At 39.5% G+C, this 21222-nt stretch overlaps 1 protein-coding gene across 1 annotated transcript; it reads right to left on the bottom strand.

The window, feature by feature from the left end:
* Window positions 1–250: 250 nt before the first annotated feature.
* cers3 (ceramide synthase 3) lies at window positions 251–17832 on the bottom strand. Its single transcript, XM_022743180.1, has 11 exons — window positions 17701–17832; window positions 14026–14226; window positions 11920–12037; window positions 10353–10471; window positions 10184–10241; window positions 9938–9988; window positions 7184–7276; window positions 5462–5590; window positions 4364–4470; window positions 3178–3331; window positions 251–1050 (listed from the first exon to the last, which is right to left on the bottom strand). The coding sequence occupies exons 2-11, from the start codon at window positions 14196–14198 to the stop codon at window positions 862–864; spliced, it is 1191 nt and encodes a 396-aa protein (XP_022598901.1). The 5' UTR covers window positions 14199–14226; window positions 17701–17832; the 3' UTR covers window positions 251–861.
* Window positions 17833–21222: the final 3390 nt, after the last annotated feature.

Here is a 21222-nt window from a genome sequence, read left to right as displayed (position 1 = left end):
CATAAAAGTAATCAAAGCTCTCTTCTGAATTCATTTTTTCCAGTTTTTTGTCAGTTTTTCTTTCTAGCCGTGACACTTAATCTGCATAGGTCTAGGATGTATGGGAAATGGTGTTAAAGTTACGGTGGAAATCACAAATCACTTTGCTGATTCAAATTTTTCATTATTTCAATGAGCTTTTAATGAGTAATGTATTGTGATTCACCACTGATGTATCATGTGTTGATTTGGTGATTCTGTGTCAGTACAGTTTAAAGATTTTGTTGAGAGATTCATTTGTACATGAACTGAACACCTAAAGACTGATAAAAAATATTTAAAAAAAAAACAAACTATTGTCCCTATGATACAAGCCCCATGACATACTGTTGAGAAAGCCTCTATTCCAAGGCTGGATTTTTATTAGTGTTTCCACAGGGTATATACACAGAGGGTGGCAGGGGGCACCCAGCTTCTAGGTCCCATTCATCTCCCTGTGACGGTGCAGGCCGACAGAGGATTACTATAAAAGCCAGCGGGTCTTGATGGATGAAACAGTGAGGCGAAGCAGCTTCCACAGCACTCCAACTCTGTGCCACAAATTAGATGTGGGGTTTGTATTTTGTTTGCTTGTTTGGTTCAATTGACCTGCTGGGCTGTGGAGTAAATTGCTGCCGCTGACACTGAGGAGGAACAGAGAGCCAATAACATCTCATCCCTCTATGTGTGCGGTGAGAACAGCAAAGTTTATTTGGGTTTGGTTCCAGCATCTGAAGGAATAAATTATGTTTTTTGTTATTTTTCAGTCCATATTTGATGAAATGTGTTTAGCACTGTTCTGTTTCTCAAGTCTTCAGCTCCACTGAACAAACTGAGCATGAGTCAGTACACTGTCTTTGACCGGCAGATGTTCTCTGGTGGAGATAAGCATCCAAAGCAGCCGTTCTTCTCCTCCTTCTCATTTGCTGCCACTCCATTGCTGAGCTTGTCCTGTTCTCCACCTTCATCTTCTGTTGTGCTGTTCTCTTCCTCTTCTTCCTCTTCATTGTCACTTCTCTCATCTCTCGTCAGCTGTGACATAAGAGATGTAGAGAAAAGAAAGTAGATATGAGGGGAGGGGTGGAAAAAAAGTGGAACACAGAGGAAGAGAGAGAGAGAGAGAGGGTGTAGAGCAAATCCAACAATCAGCTGGTGGAGCCAGCAGCCGAAGGCAAAGAAAACAAAACGTCCCCCTGAAAGCAGATTTGGAACCTGAGCTGCAGCAGAGGACAATGAGCTGGAGCTCTGGGTTCTTGTCGGATGAAACAATCAAAGTTTTTATTTACTGCTTTTTGTTCACGGCTTTTCCACTCACAATGCTCTCTGATGTGTTGTTCTATCACAAATATATTTATTCACACTAAGTCAGAAATAATTAGGTGTTAGTAGAAACTCTTAGTCCGAAATGTGTCACAGTCCCACAGTGAGTGTGTATTATTTGCTCCTGGTTGCTAAGTGAACAGTTCCTAACACAGCAGCAGACTATCAGTGCTGGGACAGTCGACTGAACATACAACTGGCAGGTTATCTTGCTGTAATGGTCGCACCATTGTTTACTGTACTTTTGTTTTTGCTCCTGTTTTTCACGAGTTCAAATAAAAGTGTCTTTCTCTCAACCTTTGCTCACAAATGTGTTTAAATCTGTTAGTGAGCAAGGTCATCATCCACCTGACAGGTGTGACATATCAAGATGCTGATTACACTGCACCAACCCAAAGCACACCTGTGCAGTAATCAATCATGCAATGCAATGCAATGCAATGAGGCAAATGGTGTGACCACCAATAGCCCCATGCAGTGCGACACAGAGATGATCAGGTTATTGATTGTGGCCTGTGTGATATTTCTGGATATTGGCAGGAGCTGGAACACGCTGTCGTACACGCAGATCCAGAGCATCTCAAACCTGCTCAGTGGGTGACATGTCTGGTGAGTATGAAGAACATGCAAGAACTGGGATTTTTTCAGCTTCTGGGAATTGTGTACATCATGAGGTGATGGCGCTGGATGAATGTTTACATGTGGTCCTGCAGTTGTGAGGCTGGTTGGATGTACTGCCAAATTCTTGGAAATGACATTGGAGGTGTCTTATGGCGGTGAAATGATCATTCGTTTCGCAGGCAACTGCTCTGGTGGACATACAACAGGCCAACTGCACACTCCCTCAAAACGTAGGACATGTGTGGGATTGTGTTGTGTGATAAACCTGCACACTTCAGAGTAGAGCCTATTATTGTGACCAGCCTGAGGCACACCTGTGCAGTAATCATGCTGTGTAATCAGCAGCTTGATATGCCACACCTGTCAGGTGGAGGGATGATCTTAAAGGAGACGTGCTCACCGACAGATTTAAACACATTTGTGAACGACGTTTGAGAGAAAGACGCCTTTTCAGTGTAGTCGAGTCAGATTGTAAAGGGAACACATGTTGTGATAGCTTCAAATGAGTAAACAGATTTAAAGAATATTAGTTTTTTTATTACAACTTGGCTATTATTTCTGTAGAGTTGTCCATTATTTCTATCAGTTGTGACAACATTGTACTCACTAAGTTAGTTGGGGGAAATATGGGAACCTGGTGATATCACCAGTGTTGTGCAAGTTCACACTTGATAAGAACTAGAGTTGCTCAAAGCAGTCTGATTAAAAGAACTAGTTCACGTTCATACTGAAGTTCAGAAAGTTCACAATCCCAAAAAAAGAACTAGTTCATGGTCATGTCATGCCCAGGGGTTTATGTTCATGGTCTACATTCCGCTAAACTGAAATTATGTCTTATGATCTCTCAAAGTGGGCCAACAAATCATTTGCAAAACAGTACAATTTTGGTGAAAAGATGTCATTAAAAAAAAATATGTATATATATATATATATAATTGTTTTTATCATTAGCTTATTACAGTGAGGCCAATCACTGTGACAAGCTAATGATAGAAACTTTTATTTTGTTGCAAAATTAAGCTTTCCCTGCTTTCAATTCAGTCCTGAATGATTGATTGTTATCATTAAAATAAAAAGTGAATGCATTGTTTGGCCTCCATATTGCTTTGAGGTGAGATGAGGGCTGTCAGTATTTTTGAGATTTTCCAGTGGGCCATGAGGCAGGAAAGGTTGGGAACCACTGAAAGATGATAGATTATCCTGACTGAGCAGACTTACAGTGCCAAACATGAATTTCCTGATCATGCGCAGAATGAGGTAGGCCCAGAATATGTGCAGACAGAGGAGAACCACCAGCATCACGTTGAAGAAGTAGTAGCCAAAGAAGGCGGGGTAGTGCTGGACGGGGTAGACCCAGGTACAGTGGATCAGCCTGAAACACAGGCAGAACAAATTAAAACCTCTGCTCCCCTGTGTCCTGTGTAATTAAACCACGTGTGTTTTCTTGTATTTCATTAATGATGTTGTATTTTGTTATAATGAGAGATGTTGCGAGCTAATCACATTGAAAACAGGCCCATCTGATCACCAGCTGATCGATCGGTGCATCTCTACTTAATAATCTGTCGATTCCATTTATTAAAGAGGACAGACAAAGGTTGGAAACATTTCTCAGTATAACACAATAAAATTCACCATCAACACAAACTGTAGCCTGTAAAATGACCATAAAGCTGATTCAATACCTCTCTTAAACAGTTTCAACACAAACTGAACATTATAACCTCCATGAAGGCAGGCTCTGTTACAGGCCTGTTGGATCACATTGTAGTTGTTCTGGCTATAGGCAGACCTAATAAACCCACAATTGTTTTTTACTGCATTGTATTTTGAAATGCCACCAGTAAGGTAGCAATAAAGCTCAGTAACAGGGATCCTCATAAAAATCACGCTGTGATGAACAACGTTTGAGTAAAGCAGCATTGTGTTTCCAGCATTTCACAAGACCCAGAATAAACATTATCATTTCTGCCAGTGACTCCAGTAACAGTCACTACAGTATCTGTACAAACAACCTAATATGTTTGTAGATTACATTTATTGTTATTCCACTTCAACTGCGGTTGTAAATATAATCAAACCCAGTAGTACTTTAACTTCAAATTCATTTCCCTGTTCATAAAAACAGCTAAAAACGATTCAGTCTAAGAGTTTAGTGAATTATAAAGTAATGATGATTGATTGATTGATGATGAGTCAAGTGATGTGCAAAATACAGTAATGTGGCATCTTCAGTGTGATCAGTGACATAAATACATTCAGTTAGACTTAGTTTAAATGTCCAAATCTATGAGAACAAAGAAAAGAACCTTAAACATCCTACTAGAAAGCTTTTACACGCACACAAACACAAACACACACACACACACACACACACACACACACACCTCATTCATCAGCTTACCAGAATGGAAAGATGACCAGTCTTGTTACCATAAATACTATGGCAAACAGAACAAAAAGAGTTTGGCAGGTTTTCTCCCATTTGGCATAGTTGAACAGTTTGGCAGACTAAAAGAAAAAAGGAGTTGAACTGTTAATCAACCACATTCAAAGACACAGAGCTGGTTTGAACTGAAGTACAGCTCATTTCCTGTAGTATATCACCATACCCACCTAAGTATAAACCCCTTAATGGTATCATCATATCTAAACCAGCCAGGTATCAACTGGAATTAACACAATTCATTCAATGCCAGCATTCAGTGTCGGTGCTGTGTGGCGAAGCAGAGAGTAAGGGTGTGGAGATCAGGGTGGTGGATGGGTGTGGTGTATGTAAACATGTTTAGTAACGCTTCTGCGCTATTGACTTGTAGCACAGGGGTGAGCCCTTTTGGTGTATGTTTGCCTACTGTTGCCATCATCTGCTACCTTTTAACATAGAGGCCAAAATGACATACGTTGTGGTCTTATGGGTCATGGCTGTGTAGATGTGCGTCCATGGTTACATAGAGGTACAGTAAGTCTTTATCATATTATTTAATACACATTTCATTATATAGGGCTACATTTGGCAGACATCATACTGTTATACATTTGAATTACTATTATTACCACTAATAACAGCAACAACAACAAAAATGAAAACAGTGATGATAATGATCATGTTTGAAGTGAGAAAGGCTGAAGTAAAAGTTGTGTGAAAGAAACTGAAGAGGTGTTTCCCCTAAATCATGAGGAAAGTGGTTGCTCCCAGCTGTTTATGTGTTCAGATGCTACAAATTAACACAGGTTTAATCAACCTGTTCATGTAGCTCAAGTACAATGGCCCATCACTGATATCACAGTTCACCTGCCTTTAACACCTGACTGTCAGTAAAACCTGACATGCCTTTTCTGAAGCCTGACAGTGAATAAAGTGATATCAGTTCTGTTTGGTATCACTTTCCGCACTGTAGTTTTCAAACACCAATTTTGTACAAAGAAAAATTGTTAAAAATGTTGGCACAGAATATCATCGGGGGTTTTGCAGGTTCGTACAATATTAACCTGCGTGACTGACCTCCAGTAAAACATCAGAGGCGTCATGGATGAGCATGACCAGCGTCCCAATACGGATGTAGTTGACACACCAGGAAAATGATAAGAGGACTAGCGTGGCCAAGTGGTGGACGATCTGCTCCTTAAAGTCCTGAAGGAGGAAAACAAAATAAAACCACATCACTCAGTTAACCTGGAGAACACATGTAGTCTTTAACATATTGCTAAACTGAAGTCTCACTAGCACCACTTAGTGGCTACAACTTGCGCTACTTACAAAAATCATACTGGTGATCCACCATTACCTAATGGTTTTACCATCAGTGGGTCAAAAGCTGTTTGTCCTGAGGGTGGTGCTAGAGGAAAGGTCAAAGGTCCTTGGCTTTGTGATGGTTTGACTAGTTTAAGTCTTACCCACTAGTCTATCAGGACAACCCCAAACTGTTACTAGTAAGTATATTTATTCATTTGGCAGACACTTTTGTCCAAAGCAACATACAACTGAGGTACAATCCAAACCTTCCCAGATCAGTGAGAGGCTTTTGAAAATCAGTGCCTCAACACTCACTTCCATGTTCCACTTCACACAAGTGCCACAAGGCTGCAGGTGCAAGAAGTAACAATTTTATGGTTTTTGGAAAAAGATGAGGGAGAGACTGAGAAAGAGGCAGCAGATTAGGTGAGTAATTGTTCTCAGAAGAAGTAGGTCTTCAAGTGATTTCTGAAGACGGAGGGATTTTGTTGACTGAACTGGGTTATTTAGCTCTCAGGAGAAGAGTTTGAGATTCCCTGATTCCCTGTTCAGGTGCAGATCATAGTGAATGGCTGCTCCTGGGATGCTACAGTATCTGGACTTTATTGTCTGTGATGTTTTTCGTCTTTTTTGTTTGCTACTTTTGTCCACAACCAATCCAACATTAAGGACTCAGAGAGATGTGGTTTACAATTGCTCAATGTTCTAGAGTGTGAGTGACAGATAAAAGTTAGTTGGTCGTGATTCTAGATGCCAGAATTTCTTGAAAGCTTTGTTGTTTTGATATGTTCCTGAGACGGACTGAGATCTGTGCTGAGACAGCCCGGTCTGGCAGGAAGGGACATGGAGCTGGGCAAGAAACACCATGAGAGTTGATGCTCAGACCAAGGGAGGGGGTGTACTGTATACTGAGACGAGAAGGGGACCAAGCGAAAGTGACATTTGGACTCTGTTGCTTACCGTGCCACTGTGATTGATCACGGGACTCAAACCGGAGTAGCACTGTACCCGAGATTGTGTATGATGGAAAGAAGGATTTGGTAGTACACCGTGTCAAAGTCTGACAACAGGCCCAACGAGAGGATAATGAAACTGCACTGCTGCTACTGACAGTGCAGTTTCAGTAGGAGTAATCTCTATTACAAGCAGACCACAAAAAAATCTCTCTCTCTCTCTCTGATTTTCCTTACATAGAACACTTTTTGTCAAATTATTGGAAGGAGCAGCCCCTCATTAACCTCAGGTTAAATGTTACATTATATACCATAAGCTTTATATGTCTTTCTAACTTATTTTGCACTGTATAATGACAGTTGATTTTGAGTAACACTGAAACAGAAAATTTTTCATATGTGAAGATTCTGTTTCAAAACTTTACTCCAACTATGAGAATAAAAGCAAAGACAAGCAAAAGTCAGCAGGGAATATATACATCTGGAGTGTAAGAGATTCAACCAAGTTGAAGTTTGGGCTCTGACAACCTCTACTCACCTTCCTCTTGACATCAAAGGTAATGCTGAAGAGAAGAGAGCCATAGAAGCTCATCTCCAAGATGTAATACCAGTACTGAGACTGCAGCATGGACTGCAGACACAGAGAGACACAGGAACAGAGACAGTCAGACAGAGATGGACAACATGTAACATGAAGCTACAGTGAAGCTCAGTCACACAGACAGAGGGGTTTGTCCCTGCAGGCTGTGCTCTTTGTGCTGAGCTCTGTAGCTGGAGGGAAGGAATTGTAGAAGAGGCTGTTGTTCATCAGACGCCTCCTCCCACTCTGCTCCAGTTTTCAAAGGCAAGTTCAACCTGATAATGAAGCCATGGGATCATGTATACTGAATGACATCATAGTGTTTGTAATGAAGGTTCTTTTTAAATACAACTACAGCCGATGTATAGGCCCAAACCAGATTTATATTACTATACTGGCAAAAACAACACAGCTGTAATTCTGAGGATGTAAATGTCATTTCATTATAAGTCCTCCTGAGAGGTACAAGGTACATACATCATAGTTATAGTAAATGACCAGAGGACACTGTTTCTAAAAGTGAGGGTTTCACTACTTTACTGTTTGACTGCATTATAAAAGAAATACACTGAATGTTTGCTTTATTGACCTATTGGAGTTGTTACCTGATGCATTAAGTGATGCGTCACTAAAATCAAAGAAAAACTGAGAAGCATGAAGGAAAAATAAGAAATGCAAAACAAAAGATGCTGAAGCTGCAACTGAAGGAAATGACATTTCTTTGCCTTTCATATTGTAGCACGTGGACGTTCGGTTAGCAACAGTTGTATGGTTGGTTTGTGATCCCACATTTCTTTGTGTTTTTTTTATTCTATTTCTGTTTAGTTATTTTTTCATGCTTTTTTGCCTTTATTATAGTGACAGTGAGAGAGAGACAGGAAGGTCGGGGGAATGACACACACAAGAGAGGTGATGACACACAGCAAAGGGCCACAGGTGGGACCTGAACCCGGCTGCTGTGGTCAGAACCAAGTCTTAATGGTACACGCTCCACCAGGTGAACCACTGGGGCGCCCCCTTTGTGTTTTTATTATTGAACAAATTTAATCTAATACTTGAACTTAAGTGTAACGTGATCATTTTAATGATGTAGCGCACTTACAGTGAAATGAAAATGAATGAACTGTCCCTGGGGTGTAACAACTCTGACAGCTGAAAACTGGATCTAGTAGATGCCTGTCAGATTTATTGCTAGTCAAAAGGGTGAAGGATATTAGTTTTTTTTTTTATTGTATGTGTCATAATGGAGCATTAAGGCTTTATACAGTAATATCACAGTACATGTTGGTGAAGGTCACTATGAGGACATTCAGGTGACCAGGAACCATTCACAGCTGATGTAAAAGACCGTCCTGGAACAGACACTGAGTGCATCCCAGTTCCCTTATTTGATCGTGGAGGAGCAGGGAGGGATTCACAAGACCAGATACACAAGACCTGCTTTCACAGAAGCCTTTGACCTGAATGACAATGATTTATATTATACTACTATAAATAACAGAACCAAGTCACATGTTTTTCTACTACTTTGACTACTCCCAGATTCCAGATTTGTTTTCCGATTCATGATCTCGTTAAAATAGTAGATGTGTGTTAACTGTATGTTTGAACAAAATAACCATATTCTGACTGAGCTGAAGCTATAATTTGATGTGAAATAGATTTATACCTAATTTTCCCTTTCCCTAAAACATTTGGGGAAATAAATCATGTCTACAAATTATAAGACTAATCATAACCTGGTTTATCATAGAATGAATTCACAAATAGAATGGTAAAATAAGTAAAGTAAAAAAACAGAATAAATGCTTTTAAGAGGGATAAAGAGATGCATTTGGGGGGAAATGTGAAAGTAATTATGGGAGCTGGTATGTACTGTATGTATCCCCCTCCCCCTCCCCATCTGAGTTTAGATCTTTGTCACTCTTACTGTTTAAAAGCATATAAAGCAAGACAAATGTCAGTACTGTACTTAACCTCTGTCATGACCATGACATGACATTTTGCAGTGGCTCAGAACAGTAATGACACTCCTGCAGTCAGTTCTGGCTCCTAACAACCTATTTGTGCTTTGGTAGACAGAGTGGTGCAGCTGCTGCTTGATGTAGTTCTTATTGTGGCATTATTGTGACATTGTGTTTGTATATTCATTTACTCAGTTCACCGCTTGTGGGAAACAAACATATTAGATCTGATAAACTGTGTACTGATGTGTTTATGTTTGTGTTGTATTTCAGTAGAGTTTTTTTCTGAGTCTGTTTTTTTGAGACTGTCATGCAGCACACCAAACGAGGAGGTTAAAGATGATTATGTGAGTATATAGCCACCAGTTTGAGCCAATGTTCTCTAGTGTGGAACTGTAACTGATCCAGCATGAAGTGTTCCCTTGACCCTGTTTGCATGCCGGTATAAAAGCAGGCTTTCTGAAGAGAACAGCCAACAGAGCTGCCATGTCCTTCTCTCTATGCAGCATGAATTAAGATAGATTTGATTCATCACACTAAGTCTTTGATTCCTCTGAGAACGAGCAAATCTCAAACATACTGGAAGAATCTCCATGACACACTGCAAACAGCAAAACTTTTAGGTGGCACATACTGATGGGATTTTATGCCAGGACTCCAAGGTCAAAGGTCAAATGTATGACAAAAGGATTAAGCATATTTCTAATGTTACTATGATGATTACTGTGTAAAAGAAAAGTATACAAACCTGCTTTGGAAAATCTGTCCATACTTCCCGGGAGTCATAGAACCATTCTTTCTGTAGAAACACAGAGTAAAAATGTTATTATATTAATACGGTTTGTTTGAAATGTACGTTGTAATCCTGCTCAGTAAAAGAGTGAGAGTAGTGAAGAGTAAAGCTTTTATGAAAGATGTATAGCTACACCCACAATGCTGCTTAACTACTACAGTTTAACCACAGCTGCCTCTATATTTCATGTAAGATACTCACATCATACAGAGCTGCTATTCCTCCGATGAACGCCGCCAGGTAGAAGACAAACCTCCAACTGCAGGAAGTACAGACATATAGACTGTGGCTTTTGGAGGTGATGCATTATTATTATCATAATGAACACACACACACACACACACACACACACACACACACACACACTGACCTGGCCTCTCTGAACTTCTTCAGGACTCCAGGACGGTCCTGACTGCGTCTCCTTCTGAACCAGCGCTCAACTTGTCTCGCTGACAAACTGCTTTTCTTAGACAGCCCATCAATGTTGGCCTGGAAACGAACATATACACACATATGAACACGTGTGCAAACCATTAGTGCCTCCTTACACTGAGAAATAGACTGGTGGTTGTCTGAAACAATGAGTGTTGTCAACAGTGAGGTTTGCAAATTAACTAGTTCAACCAAGACATTGATTCTAAAAAAAAAAGTGCTGTGATGTGGCTGTTAAGATATTAAGTATTGGGATTCTATCCCCAGAATATTTTTTTTGTGAAATCAAGGGATAGTTACATAACCAGCACCAAGATAGTGTAAAGTACATAATGGATTACATTCAGAAATAAGATTGTAGGTGTTGGAGGAATGAGTTTGGCCAATCCTTGTAAAGCTTACTTAGTAGGATTTTCATTTTCATACCAATCATTCTGGGTTCATATTGGTAACCACTGCAAAGACAGTACTGGTATGATCCGCCTTTTAGGATCTAGTAAGAACTGAGCTGCTGTGTTTTGGACCAGATTAAGAGCTCTTGTTGCTGTTGTGAATAGGCAAGAGAAAAGCATATTGCTGTACTTGATTCTGGATGTTATAAAACATGTACAGGGGTTTCAGCATTATATAAGTTAAAATGTGACAGATATAAGCTATGTAACAAAAATGACAAAAAGCAGATTACATTTTTGTTATGCAGCTGAAAAATTGTGCAGCCATCGAGGTAAATGTTGAAAACCTTTTAATGTCTGGCTGGATCAATATGCAGAAATCTGGCCTTCTTGGCATTCAGTTTAAGTTTTTTCACATCCAGCAATGTATTTATGAGTCTTATGTCTCCTGTTTCAAAAGTCAAGAGGAGTCATTTGCTGTTATAGGATGATAGCTGTTTGTCAGAATAATCATTCATCATTTATTTTGTAGAATTTTGTGATGAGGAGGCTGCATGAAGACAAAGTACAAGTGGACCAAGAACTGATCCTTGTGGGACACCATATTTGACCTTAAAAAAGGAGAACACAGTAATATTAAACCAGGCAAGCTTCAGCTCCTTGAAACCATTAAAGTCTTCCATACCTTTAATGTTCATGGTTTGTGAGAACATTTTCCTTACAGTTCAATCACACAAGCTCCAGATGGAAACCCAAAGACAATGTGCCCAAAATATGCATTGTGTCCTGAGCTGAAGCTTGAACCAATAAGTAACTGTAATACATAGGGCTCCACAACAGAGAACTGATGGCTCAGTGAGTTCGCCTGGCATCAGTTTGGCAAAACTGTGTCTAGCAGAGATTACAAGTTTGCAGCTGTCAGCAATAAAGCTGACTATATGATATGTGATGTTATCATACTGCTGGGAAAGCTATGAAAATAAGAGCCAAGTAATAAAACAACTTGCATTTTGTTTATCAGTCAGATAAGCTTTTGTGTTTTCATTGATATTTAAACTGTCACATTCGTCACAGAATGGACATCTGAGTGGGACTTGACTGCTGACTGTTTACCTGAGCAGGATTTCTACACTGAGTAGTGTAGTAGAGCTCCAGGATGGGCTTGTCCTCTGTCTTCAAATGGACTCTCTGCCTGATCCCAACAGAGCCTGCTAGGGGTGTAGCTATCCACCTGGAACACAGTACACACACAGGGGTCACTTCTAACAGTGTCAGTGTCAGTGGAGACACACAGACACATACATGATACTTAATACATCTTTATTTGCATAAAGCATGATCAATAAATAAATAAAAAATAGGCCTTTATTATTTATTATCATCAGTATTATCAATATAATTATTATTACTAGTAGTAGTAGTTGTAATATTAAGAATGATGTATGCTGGGGTTTACAGTGTAGGACTACTACAGTGGTTTGTAGGTTTTAGCTGATGTAGCACAAATTCCTGTACTTGTACAGAATTAGTGAAATCATGCTCATGAGTTTTAGAATCTCTAATATTTTTTCTGCCATTCCAGGCATCCATGGCTTTATTATGAAGTAATCCAGTGTGCATTTTTAAATCATTATGCACTTAAGATGAATTACTTGGCAAAGATCATCTCTATCAATAATTAATTCAGAATGGATTACATAAGCAATTTTATTAAGAGTCTAATAATTAATTCATACCATACAGAAGCAAGTGGAAACCAGTGCCTCATTCAAAAATAACTACCTGTGTTCACATGTAAAATATACATGATTTCTAGGAGGGCTGTTCATTTCTGTAGCCTACATAGCTCCCAACTAAAAATGCTATATCCCTAATATACTGTATCATTCATATATACACAGATTTTCTTGACAGAACAATTGTTTTGGGGAAATACACTTTTTTTCTGTCTTAATTAAATTAGGCCTATGGGTAGAGCCTTTTCAGGATAGCTGTTTCCTTCAGCCTCCAGTCTTTTGCAAAACTGCATGTCTATTGTATTGCTTCACTAAACCATCCCTGTCCCCTAAACATATGTTTATACACTAATTTGCTTTCCCAAATAAGTTTGGGACAAAGTACAATTGCTTCCAGGCATATGTTTTACTAGCAATTTTTTTTTTTTTTTTTACCAATCCAGAAATGTGACATCCACACATACAGTAAATCAGAATCAATGGTTGAGTGTTCATGTCTTGTGTCCCACATGTAACTAGATTCACAATACGAAAGTTCAGGGTTAAAGTGAGACTATATGACACTTTAAAATCAGAAATAAAACACACCATTACCCAATCCAGAACACTCAGTTTTGCCGCTACAGCATTAAGGTATGACCACTAGCTCGTGGTGATGTAATGAAACTTTAGACAGATACAGATGTGTAACTGTCTTTACCAAGAATCTTAATTGTGAGAACTGGCCATTGTCCTGTAATTGTCACTTGTGGTCAGAATGGCTGATGTTTATCAGTGGTTACACAAAGTCACTTTAAAGTGAGGAAAGTGTAGCTTGGTAAAATATTGAAAACGGAAACATGTTCTCTCCTGCTTGAAGTCAATGTTGACTTTTGAAATATTTAACAAAGACAAATACCATCTCTCCCTAACCTGAACCAGGTTCTTTGAGGTGCCGTCACAGATCCATGAAAACCTGAACCCTGCTGTAGCTGCTATGGTCAAAATAAAAATAAAAAAAAAAGTTGGGAACAAATTAAATATGTCTATAGTGAAAATTTTGTGGATACATTCAGTATTCATGTTTCCTTGTTAAACAAGTAATCCTGGTGACATTATGTTTCCTATAAAATGTATATGCAAATACAGATCAATGGTGGCCATGTGTGTATTAAGGGATATGACTCCAATAGTCTTTATTTTTCTTTTCATCAACAAATCTTAAGAAAAGACCATAAGCAAAAATGTATTAGTCTGTCTCTCATTTACTTCTTACAAAATGTAGATGTTTAAATGCTTAAAAAGGTATTTAAATATGTCCCAAACACTTGGGTAATGTTAGTTTTTAGCGATCCCAAACAGAGGGATAAGATATTTCAGGCTTTGGATGCACACACTTGCGATGTACACCGATCAGCCACAACATTAAAACCTGCACTGACAGGTGTTCTGTTGGTACTGTGTAACCACACGGGGGAGCAGGTGCACAGAATGGGGACCTCACCTTTCAAACATGTATCTGATGAGTAAGAAGCCGAAGGCGTAGGGGACAGCGACATAGAGATGTGAGGCTTTGGCGTAGACCCGGCCCTCCTTGTCCTCCAGGTCAGCCCATGTCAGGTTCACTGGCAGCCAGATTCTGTCCCACCAGAACCACTCATACAGCGTGTCAAACATCCCTCCACCCTCACAGAGCCACCAGGTCCTACAAACACAAGGAGGGGTCAGTTATCTCACAGTAACTACCGATGGACGTGGAGCAAAGAGTCTGTAACTAATCTATCTATATTATCATTACCTATAGATAAATAGGTAATGAACCAAGGATATGCAAGGAATCAAACTTTTAACAATGAATTTGTCAACAAGGTTCACTTCCATCTGGAAAGTCAATATCTGTGACTTAAGTTCCATTCATTCTCCAAGACAAAAACAAGCATATACAAGAAGAGAGGGCGACTTAAACCAGTCCAGAAAGTATAACAGAAGTAAAATATGTAACACTGATGCCAACAATGAAATATTTGGCTACCACACTATGTGTCTACAACATCCTGGGTTTGATGCTTTTTGGTGCGTGTCCAGCCTGGGCAGCTTTCGCAATGTTTTCATACTCTCTGCCAAACAGTGCACATTAACCATCCACCCTGAAATACCTCTTAGGTAATTACAAATGTATTACATCAGACTGTGTAAAGACAAAAGGGCAAAAGTTTAACTACGAGTTAATTGTCATGACAGAGTAGGGGTATGCTAATGTTCAGAAAGACTGTCGTCACAGATGCTACAGTTACTGTGCTCTACATGAAGCTCTATTTCCTAAACAAATATTGACCCTCCCTCATTCTCAAGATCAACTTCCACGCCTTTTTTAATAGGCTCTCTCTCTCTCTGCTGCTCTCTCTCTCTCACACACACACACACACACACAGAAAGACAAAGAGAGAGAAGGAAAAAAAATGTAAAAAAACTGACAATGAAAGCCTGGGTTGCAGCCAAGCAACACATCACAGTACAAAGCAATTAATAATGCAATCAATGTGTGATATGCATGTGTGTGTGTGTATGTGTGTGTGTGTGTGTGTGTTCTGTTGGGAGTTAACATGAAGGCAGTTGGCTCACTCGGGCTGACGAGAAGTCTGTTCAGTGGTTTATCAGCCTGCAGTGGAGGCCAAGTTAAAAAAACTCAGCATCATTAACTGGACATGTGACGTCAACTACATGACATACTCTTATGTAAGGTTATGTTCCATGGCTGGATATTTAGTTCATTTTACTTTACTACTATTTCGAATTTGTGATTTGTGTGATTTTGAATATTCATGTTGTCTTGGGTCATAATCATACAACAGTCACATCCAGAGTACTGAGGTGGGACTTGTTGAACTCTATCACTAAGTGTCAAGTCTATGAGGTGTTGAAGTTTTATTATCACTCGCTGTGTCAGAATGATAATACATATAATACATTCCTTACTCTTCAGCTATGTATTATCATGCTGGGCTCTCGCAGAGCCAGTGGTTATGTTTTGTTTATGATGCATGTGCTGAGCTGAATCATGTTATGTCTGCACTGTCTCAAACCCAGCTCTTGCTCTCTTCTATAACTACAATGGAGGGATCATTACAGCTGACAAATGACAGAAAAGGCTGATGCATTCAGAAATGACGCATCATTAGAAATGGGATGTGGATGATTTGTTTAGTTCAGCTGGAGGAGGATGTTTGCGTTTCTTTCCTCTCAGGAAACATGTTGATGTCAGAGTCTGTCAGCATCAGCTTGTTAAGCCCAGCAACAGCCTTCACTATAATAATAATAATAATAATAATTACTTTATTTATATAGCACTTTCTTAACAAAGTTACAAAGTGCTTTACTAGAAAAAAGCAAAACCAGATAAAAGAAAAATCCAAAGTGAGCATAATAAAAACAGTAGAACAGCATAAATAAAAAACATCCCAAATCAAGATTATGCAAAAGGATTCTGACAGTAAGTGAAAAGACACAAAAAAATATGTAAAAATAATAATTAGGAATAAAACAATATAAATAAAACAAAACACGTACCAGACATTACCAAAGGCTGAGACAAGGAAATGTGTTTTAAGAAGAGATTTAAAGGAAGTTAAAGAGTTACGGTGTCTGATTTCAGGGGGGGAGAGAGCTCCAGAGTGTCGGGGCTCCAATAGCAAAAGCCCGGTACAAGCCCTGACCTTGGAGTGACAAACAGGCCTCCATCCTCAGATCTTAATTCTCAGTTGAGCACAAACCTTGTCAATAAATCAGTGATGAAATTGGGGGGTGAGGCCATTTAAGGCTTTAAAAGTCAGTAATGAAATTTTAAAATAAATCTGAAATCGAACAGGGAGCCAATGAAGGGAGGCAAGCACTGGAGTGATGCGACTGTACCTGCTAGTACCAGTAATAAGACAAGCAGCAGCATTTTGTACGAGCTGAAGACGGTGGATGGAGGCCGGGCTGATACCTGAATAAAGTGCAGAATTAGAATAATCAAGCCGGTATAACTCTCTGTAGGTCAGTGATCAAAATGATCTGGTTTTAGAAATGATCCTGAGCTGATAAAAAAAGACTGAACCACATGTTCGACTTGGTTATCAAAGCTCAGGTTGGCTTCAAATATTACACCTACATTCCTAGTCAGTGCTGATGTGTTTACCACTGACTTCAACTTGTTCCACTGGGGTTAGTGATTGCCTGTGGTCCTGGCTTCTTTCACTGCAGACACAGGCTTTCCTGACATAACACTGACAGACTGCCAAGGATTGCTCTGCATTATGATCCCCAATTAGTTCAATCAATCTTTTCAGCTGTGGCTCATCCTGATGGAGGTCTTCTTGTTGCCACAATACCGTATAAGCATTTCCACTGAAACCCACTGGGGAGTCACTCAGTGATAAGCCTGGGAAACATGTTCAGCCTGCATGTTGTACACACAACTCTTTGTCCGACTCAAAACATCAACAGTGAGCTGGTTCGGGCACTTTAACAAAATCAGAAAGTGTACCTTTAATAAACATAGCAATGACACGAAAACTACAAAATACAAAGTAAACGTACAATATCTTCCACTGAAATATTCAAGTAAAGTACTAATTAAGAGGAATCACGTCTTATAAAGCTCAGGCCTGTTTCTCATGACGTCAGGATTTTTCATGACAGTTAAACGACTAAACTTGACTTGTCCGTTAGCTGCTGTTTGTTTAGTGCTTCAGTGACATCAAAGGAGATTTGCCTCCCGTCAAGGTGCTTGTCATTCCTCCTTTACATAGCTACTAGGCCTACAAAGGTTACCCAGCAATACAGGTCTTTGCAACTGTCAAACAGAGACAGAAAACAGTCCTGAAACATCTTAAACCCTCGCAACTAATCTAAGCCCAAACCTTTTGATTTCAAGTGGACAGACCACACACAAGATCTTTGTGTTGATCTCTCTGAGAACAGAGGCTTCATTATTTCCAACTCAGCCGTGAAAAAGCTCCTACAGCCTGAGAGCAAACTTCACTATCTGTAGATCTCCTCAGACCAGCCTTGTACCTCTAACTTTTAGATAATTTTATGCCAGGGCAGAAAGCTTGGAGCTGTCATTCACACTCAAGGTAATAAACAGGCAGAGGGCTCACCAATCACAGCCCAAGGTCACAGAAAAACACCCGCTTACCTTTCCTCTGTCAGTGCCACCAGATAGAGCAGGTGAGGGCTGTCGTTTCCACGCCGGCTGACTGCTGTGTTTGCTACGGCAAAGTGAACACAGATGGTAAAAAAATCCTCTATTCCCCCTCTATGACAAGCAAGCCAGCCACTCTCTCTTTGTTTGACATTCTTTAGGGTCACACCCAGTCCAGTCAGCAAATTACCTGGGAAGGTTTTTTTTTTTCTGCCCTCCAGGAAGTAGAGGTAGGCTAACGGATTGTCACAACAACACAACAAGGTTTTTTTTTTTTTTTTTTTTTTTTTTTTCTCCCTGCCCTCGGGGGATCAAATAACCGTGTTTGTACTGTGTTCTTGATAAAGTACAAAAGCAAGCTCTCCCATTAAACAAACCTTCCAGGAACAGAAGAAGCAAATGATGTTGACTTTTAAAAACTGTCAAATGATCGGTTTTCATAGTATAATGAATAATAAAAATAAATATACTGGCATACAGTATGTACTATATATCAGCACTGGTAAAAGTGCTGATATGTAGTACATACAATAACCCCACTATATACATTATATTTATATCTACCTAATGTATATCTACCATGTATGCATACCATGTATTTCCCCTTCTGATACGACCCATAGGAGCGTTTCCTGTTTCCGATGGCTCCAAGAAATTCACCACAAAGAAACTGTTCAAAATAAATAACCAGGCCTTTTCTGTTGTGACAATGCTGTGGTAAAGGTTTGGTGAAGTCTAGGCATCAAAGCAACTTGGTTGGCTTTAAGGAAAGTCCGTGGTTTGGGTTCAAGTATGTACTTAGATAAAGTTACAGGACCTTCATCATGGTTACAATAATAAACGCATGGTTGAAGTTATAGAACATTCTTGGTCATGGTTAAAAGATTTACATTTACATTTACTATCGGTTGGAAACATGAAACGAAAAGCAGTCCCCCAGGTTTAAGTCCAATGTCTCGTCAACACATCCGTCACTATATAACAACGTCACCTGCTTGAACACCATTCTTCCCTCCTGTGGTGTTTTCATGAAGGTGGTGGAGAGCGCTGTCTAATGCGTCGCTCCATAATCTCCCACAGGTATTCAATTGGGTTGAGATCTGGTGACAGTGAAGGCCACAGCATATGATTCACATCACTGTCATACTCATCAAACCATCAGTGACCATTCGTGGAGGCATTATAATCCTGTTCCTCCACTCATTTCTCCTGCTTTCATTTGTCTGTATATGTTGTTTTGGGGCATTTGCTGAAAAGACCGATGCTGTCTTACATGATTTCTTGACATCACTATGGGTCATAATCAGCTGCTTGTACAAACAACCTATTATTATTCATGGTAAGGCACTCTTTGTTTTAAATCCCTGCTGTTTTCTGTGCTTCCACATCAACTAACTTCAGATCCTTAAATATTCAACTGACAGTTTAACTGCTTTAAGCACTTACACCTCTCCCGCCTCTAGACACTTTGCACTCATATGACCCCAACCTTTACTCTGAAACATTTCAAACTCCTCTAGCTCTTACACTTCATGCAATACTTTAATTACTTTCAGCACGCTTCATCTGACACTTCAACTCCTAGTACTGTTTACAATCTGTTTTTAGTATTTAAAGTTGAAGTCTTTTCAGAGCTTGAATTTGAACTCACTCTCAAACTGCTTTCAGCAGCTTCACTTCAACGGATACTTCAGCTTCAACCCAGGATTTATGCACAAACTCTTACTCAACTTCATCCAGCACTTACTTGCCCTTACAACTCAGCACTTCCATTTTAACTGTCATTTCATCTTCTTTCTCTGCTTCAACTTCAGGAACAACTTAACCCCCCCTTAATAAATTCAATTTACTGCAATACTATAAAGACATTCAAAAGCTCCGACAATGTCAGTTTCTCTGTGGCAAACACACAAACATTTTCACCAGAAAAATGTGATTTATAATGGCAAAATTTCTGCCAGGCTGATAACACTTACACTGTATCTCTTATAAACTGACATCATTTTTTTTTTTTTAAAAAAAACGGTGCATAGCTTCAGATGGAAATTCATTAAAAATCAAAAGTTGAAGGGCTCTATTTTAATATGGTCTAAAACATGTGGAGCAAGTGCATTTTAGGTTGTGTTCAAGTCCACTACAGCTTATTTAACAGCAGGAAAAACAGTCACACTGCAAAAGGGTTGTACTGAGTCTCTTAAATAATCACGGCTGTGTTTTGGGCGTAACATGCAATAAACCAATCAGAGTGCCATCTCCCATTTCCTTTAAAAACCAGATGTGCCTGCACATTATAGCGGCAGATTTGGCGGGCAGTGAGACAGAACACTTCTCTGTAGAGGAAACAGATCTTGTCACGCACTTATACGGCAACAGCAGGATTCCACTGAAGGCCCAGTTCAATAAGGGTGCAACAGCTTGCACTGCACCCTCAGTTTCATATTTTGCACCATCAGTTGAAATTTGAATAACAAATGCCAAGTGCATGATGGTAGGTGGAAGGTGCACTGACTGCGTGGGCATCTCCATGCGGTTATATCGAGTTAACCGACCGTCAGACGTAGACGTGTAGTGGTGGGTGTGTGTGTCTGTGTGTGTGTGCTTGTAGCTTGGTGTCGTTTTCAGTGCAAATTCTGCAAAGATGCATCTACAAAGTATTAAATTAAGGGTCTAAAATACTTTTTGAAATGAAATATTTTGATTGATTTTGGTTTTCATTTTTAAAAACCTGTGTTCATTTTGTCATTATGGATTATTAAGTGTAGATTAATGGACAAAAGCTACTCTAAACAAGTAGGTATGCTATGCTTTATGTGGGTTTACAGTCAGCTCCATCCCTACGTGGTTCACGGTGGGTGTGTGTACTGACAGAGCAAACAATGTACTCGTACTCGTTGTCACACTAAATCAACAGAAGCCTTTGATGACACTCCTAACTAATGATTAACATGACAGCCACATGGAAAGATACCTGGAAAGTTCCTATAAGGATGAAACAGCTATACTGTACTGTATGTATAGGTTTTTGTTTTCAGTCAAGAAGCCATCAAATGATTTCTATCCTATCTGACAGGTCAACGTGAAAAGGTGAAAGATAATGCAATGCTTTCAAGTCTTAAATCCATAAGTATGCAATTATCTCCAGCACTCTTATAGGGCCATTACTGTTATTAAATATTAATGATTAAAAATCTGCCCGCTAATGTGACCTCTTACATTATGCTGACAATTATGCATTACAGTAGAGCATATGATGAATGCTGAGCTGCAGGATAATTCAATCAGGCCCTCTGACAATAAACCTCCCCTTCATTTAGGGAGAACTGAGGCCTGTTTCTGTTTCGAAACTTCAGTCAAGCTGAGAAAATATCCTGAACTTCCAGCTAAGATAAATCTGACAATAACAGCAGCAAAAACTGTTATTTTTGTGGGTTGTATTTTACATAATAAGATCTCATGGGAGGCCACGGCACTGAAAATATTTAGCAAAATCTGTCAAAAAAAAACAGGAGCTTGGAG

Source organism: Seriola dumerili, unplaced genomic scaffold (genome assembly GCF_002260705.1).
Source record: "Seriola dumerili isolate Sdu_G_001 unplaced genomic scaffold, Sdu_1.0 BDQW01000003.1, whole genome shotgun sequence".
Classification (NCBI taxonomy): Eukaryota; Metazoa; Chordata; class Actinopteri; order Carangiformes; family Carangidae; genus Seriola; species Seriola dumerili.
Note: the sequence above shows the minus strand (reverse complement) of the source record. Positions and strands in the feature narration are given on the sequence as shown.